This window comes from Muscardinus avellanarius, assembly GCF_963383645.1.
Source record: "Muscardinus avellanarius genome assembly, chromosome: 9".
Classification (NCBI taxonomy): domain Eukaryota; kingdom Metazoa; phylum Chordata; class Mammalia; order Rodentia; family Gliridae; genus Muscardinus; species Muscardinus avellanarius.
Genome location: NC_137795.1, coordinates 107,269,873 through 107,291,723, shown reverse-complemented (window position 1 = coordinate 107,291,723; position 21,851 = coordinate 107,269,873). Strand labels below are relative to the sequence as shown.

General features: G+C 41.8%; 1 protein-coding gene across 1 annotated transcript in view; it reads right to left on the bottom strand.

Moving 5' to 3' along the window:
* Nucleotides 1-5,840: 5,840 nt before the first annotated feature.
* Nucleotides 5,841-21,851, bottom strand: part of CNTNAP2 (contactin associated protein 2) — a gene marked incomplete at both ends in the record, with an annotated part of 1,557,236 nt that continues 1,541,225 nt past the window's right edge. The window contains 2 exons of the mRNA XM_080701281.1: nucleotides 5,841-6,040; nucleotides 11,422-11,502. Coding sequence (XP_080557407.1) covers nucleotides 5,841-6,040; nucleotides 11,422-11,502 — 281 coding nt within the window. The remainder of the gene's footprint in view (nucleotides 6,041-11,421; nucleotides 11,503-21,851) is intronic.

The following is a 21,851-nucleotide window of genomic DNA, read 5'->3' as shown; positions in this document are numbered from 1 at the left end:
TATCAATCTGGCTGCTAATATAATTTTAGTTAAATGAAAGACATTCACAAAGAATAATAGGCATACATACATAATTCCCCTCTTTCATTCTAGTTGACATGCTGTTGCTTTTAGAGATTGGAATTTTGTGTCATCGGTTCATAGGGATGGAGTCCTATCTGAATTCACAGAAACAATACTTAGCCCAGCTGCTCTCAGCTCTAGGCTCCACAGTCACCATTCTCACTTAAATATAAATAAATTAAGAAAAAAAAACCCTGACGAAACAAAACTTAAGAGTCAAGTAACATGGAGAACCATCCCTTGGCCTGCTCAGGACCCACCGTACTTTCTCAGTCATCTCAGAGGCTGGCAGTAACATAGTGTAAATGGACTGAGTCTTAGAAATGGTGCATACTGTCTCTGTAGACCCGTTCTTACAGGACATTTCCATCTGGAAAATAAACTTGTAAATGTGTGTTGTATATGGATACATGTGTGCCCATTTATATCTCTATTACTTCCTGCCAGTTTTTGCTCATAAGAGATAACACACCCACTTTTCAACAGGACTTCTCCAGTTCACCGTTAATGAGTTTATATACCACTCATATATATAAAAAAATGACTGCTGTTAATGAAACACGTTTCAAATTTCCAACATTTCCAGGGCAGGCACAGAGCCCCGGGTTATGCAGAAAGGCCCTCTTTGTGTCCCAGTCTCATGAGTCACAAGGGGAGGGTGTAAGTCACATCTACATGGGAACTCAGGGGTTATGCGCAAAAATTGTTCATTTCCTTGTCTTTGGGCTGTGATGCATTTCCTGTGTTGACAGGTTGACTCCCTGGAAGTCTACCTGTTAATAATGTATCGGCTGCACGGAGATGCCCCCTAAGTCTTTATATTCCTGGACATGGCAACCCATTTCTTTTGATGGGACTTGAGCCTGCAGGCGGGTTCTCCACGAGGCTCTGTTAGTTTTGCCTTTTCTATTTGCATTTTATTATTTATTTATGTATTATTTATTTATTTATTTATTTGTTTTTGTGGTACTGAGGATTGAACCCAGCGGTATTATACCTCCCCGCTACACCCCCGGTCCTTTTAATTTTTTGTTTTGAAACAGACTTTTGCTGGGTTGCTGAGAGTCTCACTACATTGCTGAGGCTGTCCTCAAAACTGGGATCTTCCTGTTTCAGACTTCCAAGTGCTGGGATTACAGGTGTGTGCCACTACACCCTGCTCTATATTTGGATTTTATTTTTTTCTGGTACTGGGGATGGAACTCGGGGGCTATCTCTGGGAGACCTACTTTATATTTTTTTTGTTTGGAAACAGGGTCTCGCTAAGTTATTGAGAGCCTCACTAAGGAGCTGAGGCTGGCTTCGAACCTGTGTGATCCTCTGTGTGCCCACCACACCTGGCTTATATTTGGATTTTAAAGCATTCCCCCATTATGAATCAATGGCACCTCATCATCATCTTATGAAGTAGGTAAGACAGTTTCATCTCAAATATGGTTCACACAGGGACAGAGGTTCAGGAACTTGCCCAGATCACACAGCAAGTCAAGGGAGAGCAAGGGTCAGGAGTTTATTGTTCACTCTTGGGGCCCACATTCATCAAAACATCATTTAAAACAGGTGCCCACTGACTTTTAACCCATTTCAGCTGGTGCACGATTGCTGGTCTGGGCCAGGAGGTTTAACTGGGACGTGTGTTAGGACTGAGTATTGGCCGGTTAACTTAACTTCAATGTAATAATTGTTGCCTTTCTTTTTGAAAACTGCCTGTCAGGCAGAAGAAAAATTATATGAAGAGGTTCAAATGAAGTGTGCGCTGTTTGGAGGCATGAGATGTAAAGGGGCCATGAAGGTTCACAGCATCCGAGGAGGCTGTGGTGTGGAGAGGGGGAAGGAGAGAACAGAACACTTGGAAGGACAGAAGGGAACAGATCCTGTCACAGGAGGAACAGGACTTTCTTCCTGTCACTACTTGAAAGCTTGCATTTTCCTGTCCTGCACCGGCGGGCTCCTCCCTGCGGTTTGTGTCTGTGCCTGGCTCTCAGCCTGCGAGGGGCACCTGCTTCCTGGATGCTCAACCACAACGTGAAATGGTCCTCTTTGGCTCCCGCTAGCACCTCCTCTGGTGCCCCTGAATTCCAGCTCCTTCAGTAAGGCTAGCTTGCTCATCGAATGCAGGGCAACAGGAGAAGTTATAACCGAAGTTCTCTAAACTCTTGTTTCTAAGCTCTTCGATAAAAAACTTTCACATAAAAAGTTTTTTTTCTGAGAAGTTTGGTTGGAAACAAGAAGGGCCAGAGAATAATTAAACATATGGGAAGGGCCACAGAATAATTCAACAATAAACAACTTCTACCTCCCTAGCTAGCTTCCTTGAGTTCTGGGGAATATACTATTTTTAGAACATAGATTGACCCTAATTTTAGTACAAAGCTCCCTACCACTAGATTCTTAAAAGAACCTAGATGTCGCTTTACACTCAGAGAACGTTTCTTGCATGCATGTGTGGTGTGCACATCTGCTAAATCAGGGGTCAGTGATTCCCTGAAACTTTAAAGCAGCCTCTCTGTCTGGTGCGGTGGTACACACCTGTAAACTCAGTACTTGGGAAGCTGAGACAGGAGGATTGCAGGTTCAAAGCCAGCTCAGCAACTTAGCGAGGCCCTCTTTCAAAATAAAATAGGGTGGGCAGGGTGTAGTTAGTTCAGAGGTAGAAAGCCCCTGGGTTTAAGTCCCATTAACACACACACACATACACACACACCCTAAGAAGCTGGCTAGTTTAGTGTGTGCATGTGTATTCTTATTAGTTAAAGAGTGTCTTGCTAGCCTATTGGTTCTAGGTTGAAAATGTATTGGGATATAAGATGTCCAGGTTGGGGAGATATGGATGACAAAGAAGATTAGGCCCTGAGCTTGAGGTTGGGTTCTGCCATGACTATTGAGCCTGGCTGCATTGTGCTAAGCTGTTACAAGAGGGAATGAGAAAAATGTTTTTTTTTTCCTAGTCAAATAAACTGATTACCATTTAGAACGTAGTAGACATGGCCTTCACAAACAACGTAGGTGCTTTGGTTAAACCCCTAAACCCAACAAGAGGCCACGATTTTTAGCGTCCAGTATCTGTGTATTTGTGTCCTGTGACCTTGGGGTCTCTGTGTGTCTTAGATGGGGGTAAGGGAGGACCACTGACCCCTGCAGTCATTCAGTGTGTTGAGTTTGCAAATTTGGCAGAAGGCTTGGCTCTTGGCTTTTTAATTTTTTTTTTTGCTTTGCAGAAGGAAGGAGAAAGAGAGACGAGAGAAAGAGAGAATGAGTGAGTTGGGGAGAGAAAGAAAGGGTGGGAATACTTTCACACCAGGGGCTATTTTCAATGGTTTTAATCTCCCATTCATTTGAGGGAGAAAAGAAAAATGCTGAGACAAAGTGTACAGAATACAACTATCATAGGAGATGCATTTTCATCTAGCATTGTTAAGTACAAAAGTAATACTGTAATAGAGGTTTAAAGAGTCAGAAATCCTCCTAAGCCAGAATATTTAAAATTTGATTTTTTAATACAGTCGTACACTAAAGAGCTTTCATGGCAGTTATCTTGGCAGAATAAAATGCCCTTTTCTTTCAATATGTCATTTTATAATGTGTTATTCTGATTTTTAGTCATGTTAAATGTTTTTCCATTTCAAATGGATTTTATGAAAGAATGGTTGAGACTTTTAATTTTTATTTTTTTGTAGTATTGGAGATTGAACTCAGAGGAATTCTACCTCTGAGCTATGCCCCTAGCCCTTTTAATTTTTTAATTTGAAACGAAATCTTGTTAAGGTGTTGAGGGTCTTACTAAATTGCTGAGGCTGGCCTCAAATCTGTGGTCCTCTGGTTTCAGCCTTCCAAGTACTGGGGTTACAGGCATGGGTCACCAAGCCCAGCTGGTCAAGACTTTAAAATCAAGCGTGTTTATGAGAGTGTTTGAGGTCAAGGAGCAACCGAAAGGGTGTTGGGATTCCAGGATTCCCTTTTGTCCTATTACCTTGACCAGAAGGGGAGTGGCCTGGTCCTCCGTCCCCTTTGGAATGTGTCATGTACTGATGCAAACTGCCATTGGCAGCTCTGGCTAAGGTTTCGCCTTAGTCTTGAAGCTGAGGTCCTCCAACAGGCTAGGCATAGAGAGAATCTTGAAAAGTATGTTTGTCCAATCCTAACAAACTAGAATCTCCATTTAATTGAGCCAGATCATCAGACCATCAGGCCTCCTTCCAAGAGAAGGAAAGAGCGATCACATTTAATTCGTCAAAATGCTGGCTTCTACATATTTTTTAAAGAGCTCATTGAAAATAAGAGGATTTAAGTATAATGATTTTAAGTGGTAGTCATTCCAGAAATAACTTTTGCAAAATTGTTTTTTAAAAATAAATCAAATTCTTTTTTTCAGATGCTCCAATGAGAAAGGTTGTCCGCATTTGTTTACATGAAGCATATTGCTTTCAAATAAAACCAATGAGTTATTTGTTGGACTGAGTTGGCCCAAAAGTTCCCGATTAGGCTAAGAGGTATTATTGACTAGATATGTCTGCTCTTGGAGAAGCAATCTATGACCAGGTTTGTGATGAATTCAAGATTCAATGTGCCTGTCCAGAACATCCCTGAATCAGGGTGGTGTGTCTCTTCTGGATGAACAACATGGGGGTAGTCAGTTTAAAATATGGCAGTGTTTCCCATACGATTCCAGAGCGACAGCAGTAACAATTCGGCTTTATTATATTGTGGCATTCAGAGGACTGTGCTAGAATTTTATCACAGGGGTGTAAAAACTTGAGACTTAAAGCAAAATAAGAAGAGCAACCTAATATATGCATTCACTGGGAAGTGTCCAGACTTTTGCTACAACTATAAAAAAAACAGAGCAAACAAATCAGACCCTCTGGCTCTAATTCCCCGTCAAGGTGCCTGTACACAGATAATGAATCCAAGATGCAGGTAAAACAGAGGAAAAATCTCGTGTAACAGTTGGTCACCAAGGTATTGTAGCTGATAGTTACAGATATTGACTAGATCTAAGACTACATACATGGGACAATATTATCTCATAGAATTTAATGGGGAAAAACCCAACAGCCTTCAGACATCCTACTTTCCCTGGTTCGTTAAAGCATCTCTCCAGTCGTGTGACTGCATCGTTGTATGATGGGTACCATATGCGTTTTTCTTCTACCTGGTGTCAGGAAGGAACCCTCAGAGAACGGGCTTAGGTCAAAGTCTCTTTGAAAACCAGCAACTAGGTTCTCTTTGCCCTTTTCTTTCATTTTCCAATGTATAGGATACCAAAATAAATCGTAAATCGTATATGAAGACAAACTAGTTACTACAACAGCAACTACAATTAAGAGTTGACTATATGCAAAAGGAAGAGAATGCTGGAGGCCATACAGATGCTCATTAGTTTTTTTTTTTTTCCTCAAGAAAAAATATCCACATTCTAAGGGCTCTTAAAAATGTAGAAAACTTGCCCTGTTACCACGGGTTTTTAGAACACCTCTAAACACGCACAAAATAAGACAGAGAGTACCTACAAATTTCAACCATTGCTTAAACTCTAAAAGCGTTTTTGTATTATTTTTGTTTTGATACAGAAGGGGGGGAGCTCAGCTATAAAGAAATATTAAAAAGTCGTTTTTTTGTGTGTGTGTTGATCAGTCTCAAGAGTATCTTGTTGCTTGGTCTTCCCCAATTTGTGCTGATACTTAAGGATGTGCTCAGGAGTATGAAGCAGGGTGCTCTTGTCCCTTTCCCTCTGCCCCACCACGCGCCCTCCCTATCCCAGAGCCTACAGCCACCCCTCAGATGAGCCATTCCTTCTTGCTTTCGTCAATGGTCTCTGTGAAGTTGGGGTCGTTGTTTATGATGGCAGCATCGGCGCTCTCTGCTGACTCAGCTCCCTTGGCCTCGTTGGTGTGGTAGGTGCCCTTGTGGCGGAACATGTACCGGATGAGGAAGACCAAGGTGCAGAGGATGGTGAAGATGACCACGGCTATGACCCCTGGGAGACAGACAAGGACTAGAGGTTAAACGAATCCGGACCATCTCTCCGATGATGTCCCCACTTCATCATCCTTTCCCCCTCTGTGAAGAGCAGAGCTCCCAGACATCCACAGCTACAAAGACAACGGAAATGAACCGCCCAGTGACCCAGAGATACCACTCCTCGGCAGCTTCCCGAAAGAATTAAGGTTAGAATACTATAGGGATATATGCGTATTTGTGTTTATAGTGGCACATTCCTTTCTTTTATTTGTGGCACTGGGAATCGAACCCAGGGGCATTCCACCTTTGAGCTACACTCTCAGCCCTATTTAAATTTTTTGTTTTAATTTGGAAACAGGGTCTCATTAGGTTAATGAGAGTCTTACTACTTGTTGAGACTGTCCTTGAACCTGCAATCCTCCTGTCTCAGTCTCCTAAGTACTGGGATTACAAGTATGAGCCACCATGCCTGGCTTATTTTACGAGCTGAATTATGGAGTCAAGGTAGGTGTCTGTCAGATGAATGGATAATAAAAATGTGGTGTATATACACAATGGAATTTTATTCAGCCATAAAAAAGAACAAAATTACATCATTTGCAGGAAAATGAGTGGTACTAGAGAACAGTATACGAAGTGAGATCAGCCAGTTTCAGAAAGTCAAGGGTTGAATGTTTCTCTCGTATGTGGAAGCTAGAGAGAAAATAGGGTCCCCAGGTAAATGGGGAGACAGATCAGTATAGTGGCAGGAGACAGGGGGAGGGCAGGGGGCGGGGAAAAGAAAGAACCAAAGAAAGAAACCGTTCAAATTAAGCTGTGTCGCTGGGCATAGCGATGCATGCCTATAATCCCAGTACTTGGGAAGCTGAAACAGGAGGATGGCAGGTTGAGACTCTCATCAACCTAGTGAGACCCAGTTTTAAAAAAAAATAACTTGGGGTTAGAATGCCTCTGGGTTGAACCCCTAGTACCACACACACACACACACACACACACACACACACACACACACACACGTACACAAATTATGCTATGTCTATATATGATGGTATCACTACCAATCTCATTATTATATACAGTGAGGGTGGGTAGCAGGGTGGAACCAGAAAGAGAGACTTGTGTGCATGTTTCTTTGTATAATTTTGAGCCTCACTATGATGCATAATTACAATGCACAATTAAATTTTTTTTTAAAAAAGAATGAATCGAGGCTCTGTCTTTGGCCACAGGGGGTAACTGGAACCCCAGGAACAAGTTGTCCTTCAGCCAAAAGTAACTAAAATGCAGGACACCGGACAGAATATAGGAAACATCAGCCTCTAGACACTGGACAATGGGCAAAACACACATGAAGCCCAAGAAAAGAGAGACCCAAGAGATGACTTTGACACCTTTTTTAGTTTTTGGATTGGGTGCAGATTCTGGTTAGAAATGCAGGGACAAGCAAATCAATGTTCTCCTTAAACTGATAGGAGTGCGGGGGAGAGAGATGGTGCTCTGCATGCAACAAGCTCTAATGATCTGCACAGAAGTCTCTCTGAACCTGCGGCCGAGCCCTAGTGTGCGCATGTACAAGGTGAAATCCCACAAGGCCAGGTAAAGAGCCGTGACTCAGGAGAGACAGGCAGGACGATTTCTAGCACGCACACAGGCAGGGAGATGTTCATGGTCTAGCCAACCTCGGTGGACAGACTTCTTCACAGAACAACCAGGACATTGGCATAGACTGCTAAAACAGGCCTAGAGTAAAGGCTACCCAAGATGTGCCCTTAAAAGCTATAAAATAAAACTAAACATCAAGCTGCAAGAAACTTCACTGCCTGCCATAACAAACCTCAAGATTCATTAAAAAGAAGACAAAAACCTTCCCTCCACCCATCAGCATCAATAATATCTAGATTTCAATTAAAAAAATTGTCAAGTGTGCAAAGAGAAAATAGAAAGGCAGGAAAAAGTCCTTCAACCAGGAGGAAAAATCAGCCAATTAGGAGGAGACTAAGAAATGAGAGAGATAATGAAATTCGCAGATGAGGATCTATGCGACCTTGAATCATACATAAGCTGGAGTAGCTACATTGATATGAGGCAAAGCTCAAGGCTCTTTAGAAGAAATAAAGAACCTTTCAGAATGACAAGCTTATCCAGCATGTATTGACTCCAGATGTGCGCATCTGCTAGAACTACAAAGTCCACAAAGCGAAGGCTGGCAGAAGTGGACGGAGGATGAGACCCATTCAGTGTCAGGGTTGCAAATTCCAACACTCTTCTGTTTGTAATCAACAGAACAATTAAACAGAAAATCATTAAGCATCCACAAGACCTGAACGATGCCAATTTGAGTTTAACATGCCCCGAATTGGGAGAAAATATCTACAGTGCTCTCTGTCTGACCAAGGACTTGAATCTGGAATATAGAAAGAACGCTTTTAGTTCAATGCAAGAAGTTGAACAAGCCAATTAAAAAGATGGGGAAAGATTTAAACAGACACTTCACAAAAGATTTGCACATGGCAGTAAGCACAAGAAAAGATGTTCAGTGTAATTGATGATCGGATAACTGCACGGGAAAAGCACAGAGATACCACCGCTCATCCTCGACATTGGCTACACAAGAAGACCGACCATCCCAAGAGTTGGCTAGATTGTGGCGCCACCTGATCCTGCGCGTATTGATTGGGGGGTTGGCAAGTGGTTCAATCACCCTAGAAGACTATATGGCAGTTTCTTATGAAGTTAAGTATCTACTTCCTACAGAGTCTAGCAACTGCATGGCTAGGAATTATCCAAGGGAAATAAAAACTTATGTTCACATAAGGCTTGTTCGAGAATTCATATCAGCTTTATTCATAAAAGCCCAAATCTGGACACAAACCCCACAGTCTGTCAGCAAGTAAGTGGCTAAAACAAATTGAAAACACATCCATTCAATAAAATACAGCTTGACAAGGAAAGTAAAGAGACTAGTGATGGATGCAGCGCTGTGGGTAGATCTCAAAAACATTACGTGGAGTGAACAAGGTAAGGTGCAGCCCGCCACGACTCCAGTTAGGAAACTTGAAGTCTAACAGCCAAGAGGAAGGCCCTGTGTGGGCGGGGCGGGGGAAGAGACCTCAAAAGGCGACAAGTATTTTCAGGGCATGCCATGGTCTGTGCGTGGCGGTGGCGGTGGGTGTGGGTTTCTGCCTTTGCCATAAGCCATCAAGCTGCTGCATTTAGAGGTCACGTTTTACTTTAAGTGGAACTTTTTACTTTAAGATGGAACTCAGGTGCATTCTACATCTGAGCTACACCCCCAGCCCTATTTTTTTTATTCTTTATCTTGAAACAGAGTCTCACTAATTTGCAGAGAGCTTCACTAAGGACCTGAGTCTGGCCGTGAACTGCGATCCTCCTGTCTCAGCCTCCCAAATGCTGGGATTATAAGTGTGCGCCACCACACCCAGCCTTTAAGTGGATTTTAGCCCTTTTTTTTTTTTTTTTTTTTGGGTGATACTGGGGCTGGAACCCAGGGGCTTTCTACCTCCGGGCTCTACTCCCAGACCTATTTTATATTTTATTTGGAAACAGGGTCTCACTAAGTTGCTGAGAGCCTAGGTAACTGAGGCTGGCTTCAAACTTGTGCTGTCCTCCTGTCTCAGCCTCCCAAGTACTGGGATTACAAGCGTGCGCCACCATGCCCGTCTTTTAAGTGGATTTTAAAGGAGAAAAAACTGACAAGAATAGGGACTTTGATGAGATTATACCTGAACTTTAGACTTTAGACAATGCAATTTTTCCTTCCTCCCATCGTTCCTCCCTCCGTTCCTCCCTTCTTTCTTTCTTTCTTTCTTTCTTTCTTTCTTTCTTTCTTTCTTTCTTTTTGTGGAACTGGAGGTGGAACTCCGGGGCTTTTCTACTTCTGGGCTACACTCTCAGACCTACTTTATACTTTATTTGGAAACAGGGCCTCACTAAGTTGACACGAGCCTCACTAAGTAGCTGAGGCTGGCTTCGAACCTGTGTGATCCTCTTGTTTCAGCCTCCCAAGTGCAGGGATTACAAGCGTGTGCCACCATGCCCGGCTTTTCTTTCTGTTTGAACTGGAAATTAAGCCTGGGGGAATTCATCCTCAGAGCTACACCCCCAGCCCTTTTTATTTTGGAACAGAGTCTTGCTAACTTGCTGAGGCTGCTGGCCTTGGACCTGTAATCTTCCTTTTTCAGCCTCTCAAGAACTGGGATTATGAGCATGTACCATTGCACCTGGCTTGGACAATGTGATTTGAACCCTCTTCTGAATACATTTTTAATTAATCAGTCAATTAATTAATTTATGTCCTGGGGATTGATCTAGGGGCAATTCTACCTCTGAGCTATACTCCCAGCCCTTTCTATATTTTCTTTCTTTCTTTCTTTCTTTCTTTCTTTCTTTCTTTCTTTCTTCTTTTTTTTTTTTTTTGGTGGTACTTGGGTTCCTGGAAGCCCTTCTACCTCAGGGCTATACTTCCAGACCTATTTTTATACTTTTTTATTTGGAAACAGGGTCTCTTAAGCCAGCGCAGCTGGCTTCGAACCTGCGCGATCCTCCTGTCTCCGCTTCCCTGTGTGGGGATTACAAGCGTGCGCCACCACGCCTGGCTCTATATTTCCATTTTGAAACAGGGTCTTGCTAAACTGCTGAGGCTGGCCCTGAACCTGTGCTCTTCCTGTCTCAGCCTTCTATAAACACACTGTGATTTTATATAGTTCTTATATGTGTCTGATTTCTTCTTGTGCAAAGAAACTTATTGGCTAAGCCATGATGATTGGCTGAATTTAAAGTCCTTGATATGCTTACAATATTAGCGCTATACTCAGAGAAGTAGACAATTTTTTTTTGGAATCAGACAGAAGGAGCAGAGAACAGGCAACTGTACTATTAATACTGACCCAAACAGGAGGGACTGTAAGAGGAAGTTGACTCTCCAGCTATCCATGGTGAGAAGAAAGGACAGGAATATTTAAATGTTCTGGCTTATTAATTTTCTGATAATTTTTATTAAGGTATCTGAAACCAGACTGACAAATTCCTTCGCATTTTTTCTAGAGTAAGTGCTCCTGGATCATTTGGGATGTAAGAGGATGAGAGTGAAAGAGGAAGGTGTACAGAAAGGTCCTGCTTATGATCACTCCTGTCTACTTAAACATCCAGATCTATCTGGTTCAACCCTACCACTCCTGTCTTGACAAGCCAGCATTAAAAAAGAGTCAGGTTCTATTATCCACGGTTTCCCTACATCATATTTCACAAGTTTGTTTTATATTCAAGTGACAAGTGAATAATAAAAATCTACAACAATGCCACCCCAACTATTTTATTGAAAACCATTATGTTTCCCAGGCGAGTAGCCACAGGAGAGCCCGTTCTGTAGTCACCCACCTCCAATGATGGCTGAGTTCCTGTTGACCCCATTTCTTATAGCTTGTCCTTGTCCCGGATTATAAGGGAAGTCAGCACTCGCTGTATGGAAAGAAAGAGTCCAGTGTCAGCATCACATACGGCATCAATCCCGAAGAACTCAGTGGCTATTTCATCATATTACTCAATACTTACTTTCCCAATGAAATCTCCATTTCAGATGAACCCAAGTTGTTATTGTCTCTAAGCAAATATGATTTAATCCTTTCTCTCATAGTCTTAATATTCTAATTAGGAGCAGGATAATTATTCTTTCTTAGATGTATACAACTCAAAAGATCTAACAAAACCTCCTGGCCTGCTTTAAATAATACAAACCTGCAACTGTATTAAATCTGCTGACAAGAAGATGCAGTGGTTGTTTTGTTATTCTACTGTGTGAAATTCATGGTTCTATGAGATGGTTTGATTTCTGCCGTAGGTAACATGGCTGGTAGACTGTAGCATGGTTCTTCTCTGTCCAAAGCCTGCCTTATGGCATGGTAGCCTTGGCCACAAAACTAGAAAATCACGGTGTGATGGTAGTAGCCTTTCCCAAATTCAGTTCCCTGATGCTACTGATGGAACAGTAATGGGATTTATGGGAGTTGTGGAAGATGTGACCTGAGATGACCCCAAGGGAGAACAGTTAAAGATATCCCAGGATTGCCTCTGGTATAAATCTGAGCTCTCTGGCACGGGAGAAGGGCCTTCCAGATGTTCAATTTTTCACCCGCCTCTTCCCTCAGGGGGCTTCTTTGCCAACTCAGCATTCTGCATGCAACAGGTTCCTGACACTTACGGTCGGTGTGTCTTTGTTCATTCAGATGATGCTCTCTGTCTGGACATCTGGTTTACCTTCCCTGTCTTTGTCCATCTAATTGATCCCTTTCCTGAAAGTATTCTCAGCTACCTCAGATTAAGGGATCAGCCCTCTTTTCAATGGCTGTCACCTGATTTCTTATCACTCCTTACACGGTACCTGTCCTCATAAAGACAGGGGCCAATCTTAATTATGTTTGCAGTTCCAATGAATAATAATGCAATAGAGAGGGTTGAGTGGGTATTCACTGACTTGTGTAATTGCAGTCAGTCTATAAAGGGTTGTATAAACATTTGTGTGGCCTCTTCACTAATAGCTGTCCAGGCAGGTATCATTTTAAAAGCCAGCTGTCTGCTCTCAACTAAAACCTTCAGGTAAGGCTCTACTCTTATTCTTCCCAACAAAACATATGAACCTATTGAATACAGACAAGATCCCTTGCCTACCAGACTTATTGCTAGAAAACAATTAGTAGAGCCGGGCGTGGTGGCATATTTCTAGAATGATAGTACTGGGGAGGCTGAGAAGGGAGGATCATGGGTTTAAGACGCCTCAACAACTTGGCAAGACCCTCAGAAAATTTTTTGGTTTCAAACCAAAAATTAAGAAAGAGCTGAGAGTATAGTTCGAGATAGAATGCCCCTGGTTTCAATTGCCAGTACCATTACAAAAAAAAAGAAAGAAAGAAAGAAAGAAAGAAAGAAAGAAAGAAAGAAAGAAAGAAAGAAATAATTAGTGGGGAAACTTTCTCAGGTCAACAGAAACCTTTATGAAACTCAAGAGTAGAATCCTGGTAATTCCCCTCCCCCAGCATTCCTGTTTTATGGTTCTATTTATAACTTAAGCCTGGCTGTCCTAATGCATGTGCATGCTCTAGATTCTAAGGTCACATGAAATAAATCATTGCTTGGACTATACAACCAATTCTCTAGGGGCCAGTCCAAATCTAAAATTCTACGACCATAGAACAAGTATCAAAGACAAAGCTGCAAAAATGGCAGAACACCAGGTGGTTACTTGTGGTGGAATCCATCCACAAGTGTCCTTCTAGGCACACGTGGTGGTACATATTATCCCAGGACTTGGGAGGCTGGGACAGGAGGAGCACAGGTTCAAAGTCAGCCTCGGTAACTTAGTAATACTCCATTTCAAAATAAAAAAAAAATAGAAGGGGGATGAGGTTTATGGCCCTGGGTTCAATACTAAAACAAAACAAAACAAAAAAATTGGAAAAGATTTCTTCTCTTGTGGATTACCAAAAGCCAATCAATATGGCATTCACATGTCAAGAACAACCTGTTTTAGGAAATAGTCATGGCACCTTCCAGAAGCCAGACACTGCTCTACGTCCTTTCCATGTGTTCACTTATCAGGTCCTCCTTGGGCTCTGGTGCGACTGACACGTTCATCCCATTTTAGAAGGGTAAAAATGCTTTGGGGTCACATGACCGGGAAGCGGTGGAGCCAGGATGTGAACCTGAGAATTTGGTTCCAGAGCGACCTGTCCCCTTGGGGAGGTGTTCCTGAGGAGAAGGGCCCAGTCTACACTGGCTCTGTTCAGTGGTCAACGGCACCGCAGGGGCTGAGGGCAACCAACTGGGCCGAGTTGTTCTCCCCGTGGTCTGCCTGCAGAGGCAGAAAGAAGCCTTTTGATATCAAGCTACTGACTGTCTGCACTCATCTTTCTTCAGAAGCTGAGCATGAGTAATGTTTTATCTGACAAAGAAATATTCCACAGGATGGCAGCACTGGTAACCAACTGTGGAGAAGGAGAGAGCTCCCAATGGCTTCTTGGTAACAGATAAAATCCCAAATGGGGTTATTTTCATAACAGAAACTCTATGGTTATCACATAATAGAGACATAATGATGGGGCCAGAAATAGTGCTAAATTGTGCTTTAAAACATGATCGCATGAATAGAATTTTTGACTGCATTTATAGAATATGAAAAATTAATAAAAGAAGTTTCAAGGTGGGTGCTTAAGTATCAAAAATGGACTTAAAAGGCAGTTGTAAGACAGGATAGCAACAGGAGATTTGAATCCTTTATCCTCCAGTTTCTTGTCTGTTCTGGTGAAAGGGTTGGGGGAAAATGAAGCAGAGCAACAGAAGATAAATTTAGGCGTGGTAGTGCTTATTTACTACGTTTCAAAATGAAAAAAAAAGTAGATTTAGTCACAGCAACCAATTGTAAATAAAACACATTTAAGTGTACATTAGAATAAATTGAGATTATTTAACATAAAACCCATCAGAATGAGAGGCACTAAAAGCTTCAGGCTGTCATATATCAGAGACAAAACAATTACATCGAATCTGACATCTCCTAGAAAAATTATCTCCATGGAAACCACTGGGGTTTCAGCATCAAAAGTGATAATTTGAGACACTTCAACAAAACCACTGCTATTAATTATAATTTAATTTAAATTGCAACATCATTTGCGCAGCAGGGCCGGGTGAGATGATGTATAGACTCCTTCGTTCTCCCCAACCTCTTTGTTCCTTTGTACTCTTTTCTTTTTTATAGGGCAGAAAATGATTTTTCTTAATTTGGCCATTCACTACTGATTGATATTTTGGAAATAGGAAAAAAGATGAGTATTCACTAAGATACTGAAAATATAAGAAGAATTGCTTTATTTTCAAGTGGACACTGCTGATCACCTTTAGGTGGGAAAGAGTCCTCAGAAGCGATAGGTTTTTACATAGGCAAAATGACACGTGCCTCTCACCTACGTGGTCTTGAGTGTCCCATCAGTTTCTAAAGGAAATTTCTAATTTCAAATTACAAATTAGAAATGGGGAAGGGATTTTGAATTTTAAACAAGCCTTCTATGACTAGTTTTATAAAGGAGAGAGGAACTGGGAGCCCCTTGCATGAATATTCAAGATCCAGAGACGAAAAGAGGTTAATTAGGTGAAAAGAAATAGAACAAACTTGTCGTCATTTGGTTTATGATTATCTAAAAATACCAACTTTTATATGAAACAACTGAATGAACAATCAATTTTATTATATTTATTCCTCCCATCAGTTTCTTAGCTAACTTCTGAATTCAGTTGCCTTTTCTTCCCTTCCCTTCAATTTCTCCCTCCCTTCCTCCTTCCCTCCCTTCCTTCTCTTTCTTTCTTTCTTTCTTTCTTTCTTTCTTTCTTTCTTTCTTTCTTTCTTTCTTTCTTTCTTTCTTTCTTTCTGTGGTACTAGGGCATTCTATCTCTGAGCTATACCCTCAGCCCTATTTTTTATTCTTTGTTTTGAAACAGGGTCTCACTAAGTTGCAGAGGGAGGACCTAAGTAGCTGAAATCCTTCTGTCTCAGCCTCCCAAGTCCTGGGATTACAAGTGTGAGCCACCATGACTGGCCTTCTTTTAAAATTTGAAATAAGGTCTCCCTAAGTTACTGAGGCTAGTCTTGAACCCGTGATCCTCTTATCTCAACCTCCCACATATTGGAATTACAGGCTTGAACCACTCTGTCCAGCTTCATTTGCCTTTCAAGAAAAAGATTTACTGATGCTCCGAGACTAGGCTGACATTGTATTAAGTAGGTACTTTAGTTGGGAACAGCTCATTTTATTGATAACATTCAGGCTATCATATGTATTTCACAAAATGAGATAGACATGTTTATTTTCACATTAGACAAATGTCTTGTTATTTTATAGGTGGACAGATTGTTTACTTTTTCATGTTTAGTTATAATTATGTGTAGACCAATTGTCAAAGTTATTGCTAGGTAATGTTGTGGATACTTGCAGATTATAGATTGTTACAGCCTTTCTTTTTTTTTAATTACAATTTTCATAACCTCTTTCTATGTCGAAAAGGTGAAAGCAAACCCTGAACGGCCAGTGATTAGGTTGAAGCCCTGTGGCTGGTCATGAGGTAGGATAGAGGAAGTAAAATATAAGGTGGAAAGGAAATGAACTGGGAGGGAAGGAAAATATAGTTGTAAAGTCTGGAAAGGTCATACTGTCTAATCCTATAGGGTGTGTCTTAGGAGGAAGCCTCGTTGAACCCATACTCTTAATCACAAGACCCTTTTCCCCACCTGAGATTCCCGAGATGCCTAGTAAACTAAGGATCCTTAGGAGGGCCAGGTCAGATCCACCCAGCCACCACCCTTGGATTCTGGGAGGTGAAAGTCTAGAAGCCAAATCCAGGCACCTGTCCCTAGTCACCCCGTGCTCTGGGACCCCTATGAAGGAAGGATCCCAAAGACCCCAGGGGCCTGCCTCTCATGTTCTTGGGCCTTTCATGCTTTGGAGATGGCCAGCATTTCCCCTGAACATGTGTCTTTACTTCACTTGAATTAAAGCCTCTGTCTTTATTTCTGACTGGCGTGTGTTGACATTCTTTTTGCCACAGAAGTCAAGAACCCACAGAAATTATTGTGTTTCCCATGACAGGAGGTGCCGGAGTCACCAGGGCACAGCTGAGGGCTTTGGACCCTGCGTTTTGGTCTCTTTCCTGATATGTTTCTGCAGCTCTGGGATGAGCTTTGCATATTGAGATCAGAGAGCCTGGGAGTGAGGGCCGGAGCCCAGCTCCTCAATGTCGTCATACCATCTTTGTTGGGGTTTTTCCTCTCTGTCACAGTATGTTTATAAATTCACACTGACCTTACCAGGAGTGCAGGAATGAAGAAGCCCCAAATCTGGAGGAATAGGGTAAATTTGGGGTGTACCATTTAAACCCCATCTGAGGAAAGACACTTTTCCTTTAGTTTCCTGATTTCTGGATCACAATCCGTGCCAGCAGGGGGCCCCACAAGGTTTTCTCACTTCCTCTGTAAACAGGGCCCTGGGTGTCAGGATGAAAGCGTCTTTGCCTTGTGTTAAAAGTCTCTGCCTCGTGTACCTACCTGATGTATTCTTTTGGCAAAGTTATCGGACCTCTTTAGACCTCTTTTTCCTCTGATGCTTTATTCTGAAGTGCCTTGGGGGAAGCAAATTGATTTCTTAGCACTCTGGTTCAGAGCTTTCCAACCCACAGGTGCATGAAAATCGCCTGGGATCTCATTAAAATGCAGATCCTGGCTGTGCGGGTCTGGGGTGGGGCCTGGGGGTCTGCATTCCCAAAAGGCTCCCAGGGTGCTTGAATACATAGCTCCCTTTGAGTTGCAGAACTTTAATTGAGACCCTTGGAGGTTTCTACCTCCAGCTGTTTTTGTGTGCATGTATTTTAATTTAATGTTGTGCCCGAGAGGGAGCTGAAATAATTCCTTTTGAGAATGGTGCCCCCCCAACCCTTTTCTTTCCCTTGGTTGAATCATTTGTGCTTTTAATGATCTGCATGTCCGAGTGCCCCAGGGTTCCATCTCCTTCAGCTCTATTTCTTTTTAGTGGCATGGGAGTTGTAACAGGAATACTGTTTTCATTTATGATTAAATTTTTTAGTGTTCTGAATGTAGGAGGGAAAGTATATTGCTAATCCTTATTAAGAGCAGTTTAAGAAAAAAAACAGACAAGGAGTTTAAGAAATGGTTATCTTAGGCATGTCCTTGGATACTTTCCCTGGCTCAAAACGAAAATACAAGACGAAAACTGTTTATCAGAGCAGTGCAACTCAGGTTCTGTGTGCGTGTGTGTGTGTGTGTGTGTGTGTGTGTGTGTGTGTGTGTGTGGTACTGAGGATTGAACCCAGAGGCAGTCTACCTTCAAACTACACCCCCCGCCCAATTTTATTTCTTCTTTGGAAACAGAATCTTGCTAGGTGGATAAGAGTCTCACTACTTGCTGAGGTTGTCCTCGAATCTGGTTCAGATTCTCCTGTTTCAGCCTCCCAAGCACTGGGGTTACAGGTGTGGACCACCACGCCCACCCAGCTGGAACCAGGTTCTTGATGTGCTCAAGGGTACAGGTGAGAGAGAAGAGATGTATTTTTAAAGATACTTGGAGGGTGTTTTTCTGGAGTTTATGGCTTTGTTTTCTGAAAAGGATTCTTGTGTCCTTGCTGCTGGTTCATGCACAGGCGAGGGTGTGCAGTGACAGAACACGCCGCTCAGGCGGAAAGCCCAGGTCACGTCGGCATATTCTGGGATGTTGAATATCCTAATGTACCTGAGTGTGTCTCTACGGCTTTGAGAAGTGTTGGCTGTGAATCTGGATGTTTACCAAGCCCGGTGAGCATACCTACTCTATGGAAGCCTAAGCTAAAAGAATGTGCAGTTTCCTTATCAGCAAAGCAGTATCAGCAAGATTTGTTGGTCTGTGGAATCATGGAAATGGCCTTGGTTTCTAAGGAGAGGGAGACTGAGGAAATAATGCTAAGATGAAGAAAGCAATCAGTCATAGTGAATGACTCCCAGATACATTTTCTTTTTCTTTTTTTTTTTTTTGTACCGGGGATAGAACCTGGGGGCATTTTATCTTTGAGCTATACCCCTAGCCATTTTTATTTTTTGTTTCTGAAACAGGTTTTTGTTAGGCTACGGAACTTACTAAGTTGCCGAGGCTGGCTTTGAACCTGTGATCCTCTTGTTTCAGCCTTCCAAATACTGGGATTACAGGCATGCATCTGACCACAATGCATATTTTAAGGACTTTCCCTGATGTATTTCACCGTTCCTGATAGACCATGGTTGGGGACTGGCATGGTTCATAAGCTGAATATTTTCAGGATAGCCTGAGTCTATTGTTTCAGACTTCTGCTTAGAAACACACCCATTGGGCAATACACAAGTATCAGAGAAGGCTTTGGATGCCTGGGGTTTATGGCTTGGGAGCTTGATGAAAAATGCCTATCTATGACCTAAAATCCAGTCGAGATCTGTGGGGGTTTGAGGGCACATGCATCATTTCAGCATCTAGGCAAGGATGAGTGGTCCCTTGGTTCCCCCCCCGTGCAGATTCCTAGCAGAGTCAAGGGCCACAATTTGACTGTAGGTGGTTTGCTTGGAAGTGGCTGGGTATTACTGGATGGATTTTGTCATCATTGTTTGTCTTTCAAAGCAGTAGAGTGAATGATAAAATGCATTTTTAAAAACCATGTAATTTTCTGCTTTGGCCTTTCCATCTCAATTTGCAGGGGCTGCTGTCTTTAGTTAGAGATGATGAACACCCTCCCTCATTGGTTGGGCTCTGCCCATATCTGTGGGATGTCTGCATTATAGCTGTTTTTTATTTCATCAGAATGTGAAACTGACCTTTGTATCCCTAAGTTTCCCAAAACTGGTATATAGAGGAAGAAGGTTACTGGGAACAAAATGGAGAGGACCCAGATTGCAGATTGCTGGTCCATTCTGGCTCCACAGAGCATTGTGCTGGGGAGGGCGTGGGGGTGGGGAGAGTGAGCAAACTTAAAGTGCTTTTAAAAATTAATTCTGCACATATATTAAGTCTTTTATCAATGTCCCATTGGACCCTTGGTTTTGAAATACTCTTTTCAGCTGCATTAGTGCAAATGAAAACTTAGAATTCCAATCCCAAGACAATGTCTTTTCTTCCAAGAACGATGACTTCAGACAAGTGAATATAAAAGCCCTGTGCTAAATATATTTCCATTATCTTTTGAACTGTTTTCTTTCTGAATTAACTATAGATCTCAGAAGACAACTGTCTTTGCTTGTTGAGAGGTGGGATGGCTAATGGTCATCAAAGAGAACTTGTGAAACAAATTATCCCTGGTTATTAAAGCTGCCCTATGTTTCTCCACAAATGGCTTCCTCCCCAGTACTGGCTTCACATCATTATAAAAGATGATGTGAGAAACTCCTAGCGTGAGCCATGTGGCTGTCATAGCTCCTCATTCATGTCGACAGAGTGTGAAGAAATATTTTATTGGTTCTAGTAGCCTTGGGGATGATTTTATTTTTACAAAAAGGAAAATGGAAATAAAAAAGAAGGTGTATTTAGTAGCAGAGATGTTCCTGATAGCTATGCAAATTACATACTATTCCAGACTTCTGTATTATACTTAGAAGATGAAAAAAGATAGAAAAACAGCTCAGAATAGGTTTTAAAAAATGTTTGAGTTCAAATTTTCATTAGCGCCGGGTGTGGTGGCGCACACTTGTAATCTCCTCACTTGGGAGGTGGAAACTGGAGGATCGCGCAGGTTTGAAGCCAGCCACGCTGGCTTAAGAGACCCTGTTTCCAAATAAAAAAAGTATAAAAATGGGTCTGGGAGTGTAGCCCGGAGGTAGATGGGCTTCCAGGAACCCCAGTACCACCAAAAAAAAATTTTTTTTCATTAGAAAAAAAGCACTAAATCAGAAGTGAGGCCAACTGAGTTTTAGACATGACTGTGCTACTTGGAACACAATGGTCCATGGATTACAATCCTTTCTGCACAGTAGGAATCTCTTGGGACAGGGACTAGAATGCAGGATTTCTGAACAACACCTGAGGTAGTCTAATATGCAGCCGGGGCTGATCACACTCTTGCTGTGGCTGCACCTTCACTGTTTGCAGAGCGTTCTGAGTGTCTCCTGTATATGAATGTCCATCTCATTTTCTGAGGTTGGACAGTTCTCTGGCATTATTTTTCTGAAGAGGCTTTTTATACCCTTGGTTTGTACCTCCAGACACTCCTTAGTGCCAACTACCCTTAGGTTTGGTCTCTTGACATTCTCCCAGATTTTTTGAATGTTCTGGTCACGGTCTTTTACTGTCTTCTACATTAATGACTCAAGTTCACATGTTCCATGTGGTTTAGTTTGTTGGTGATACTTTCTATTGAATTTTTAAATTTGGTCTATTCTGTCATTTAGTTCAGAATTTGGTTCTTTTTCAGACTTTCAACTTCTTTATTGACATATTCTTTTATATCCTGTAGGTTCTTTCTGGTTTCACTCTTAGGGGCTTTGATCAAATTTAACCAAAAATTAACAAAAAATTTAACCAAAAATAAATTTAACCAAAAATTTAACCAAAAATTAACTTCAAAAATTTCATTTCTTCTGGCATTTTCTGTACTTCTCTATTGGTGACTTCCATTGTTAAGAGGTTGTGAGGATTTATTGCTGTCTTGGCCTTTTTTTTCTCGTGTTTTCAAGGTCGTTAGGTTTGTGTCTCTCTTGTGTTGGCTTCCTCGTTCTCTTTTTGTGAGAGCCTTATGTCTAGTAGTTACCTCTTTCTAATATGTCCTGGGATGTGGTTATATATTAGCCTCAAAGCATCTGTCCCATGTGATCAGGATTTTAAGTATCCTCCCCTACCCGATACCTATTTAACAGGATATAGTACTTGCAAGTGATAATGGTAGTTTAGGCACAGAGGAAATGAACGCATCTATTTTATCTGAGGGGTATTTTTCTTATCCTTAAAATGTGGCTAATAATGTCCACACAGCCTACCTCACATAGCCACTTCCAAGAGAAAATAAAAACATGCATTGAAAACATTTCAGCAACAAAATTATTTGCAAGTTTAAGTCATCAGTACTTTTTCTGTATCCTTTCCAGTTCTTTTTCTATTTTTTTTTTTTTTTTTGTGTGGTACTGGGGATTCTACCTCCGAGCTACACCCCCAGCCTTATTTTTTATTCTTTTTTTTTGTGTGTGTGTGGTACTGGGGTTTCTGGAAGCCCTTCTACTTCCCGGCTATACTCCCAGACCTATTTTTTATACTTTTTTATTTGGA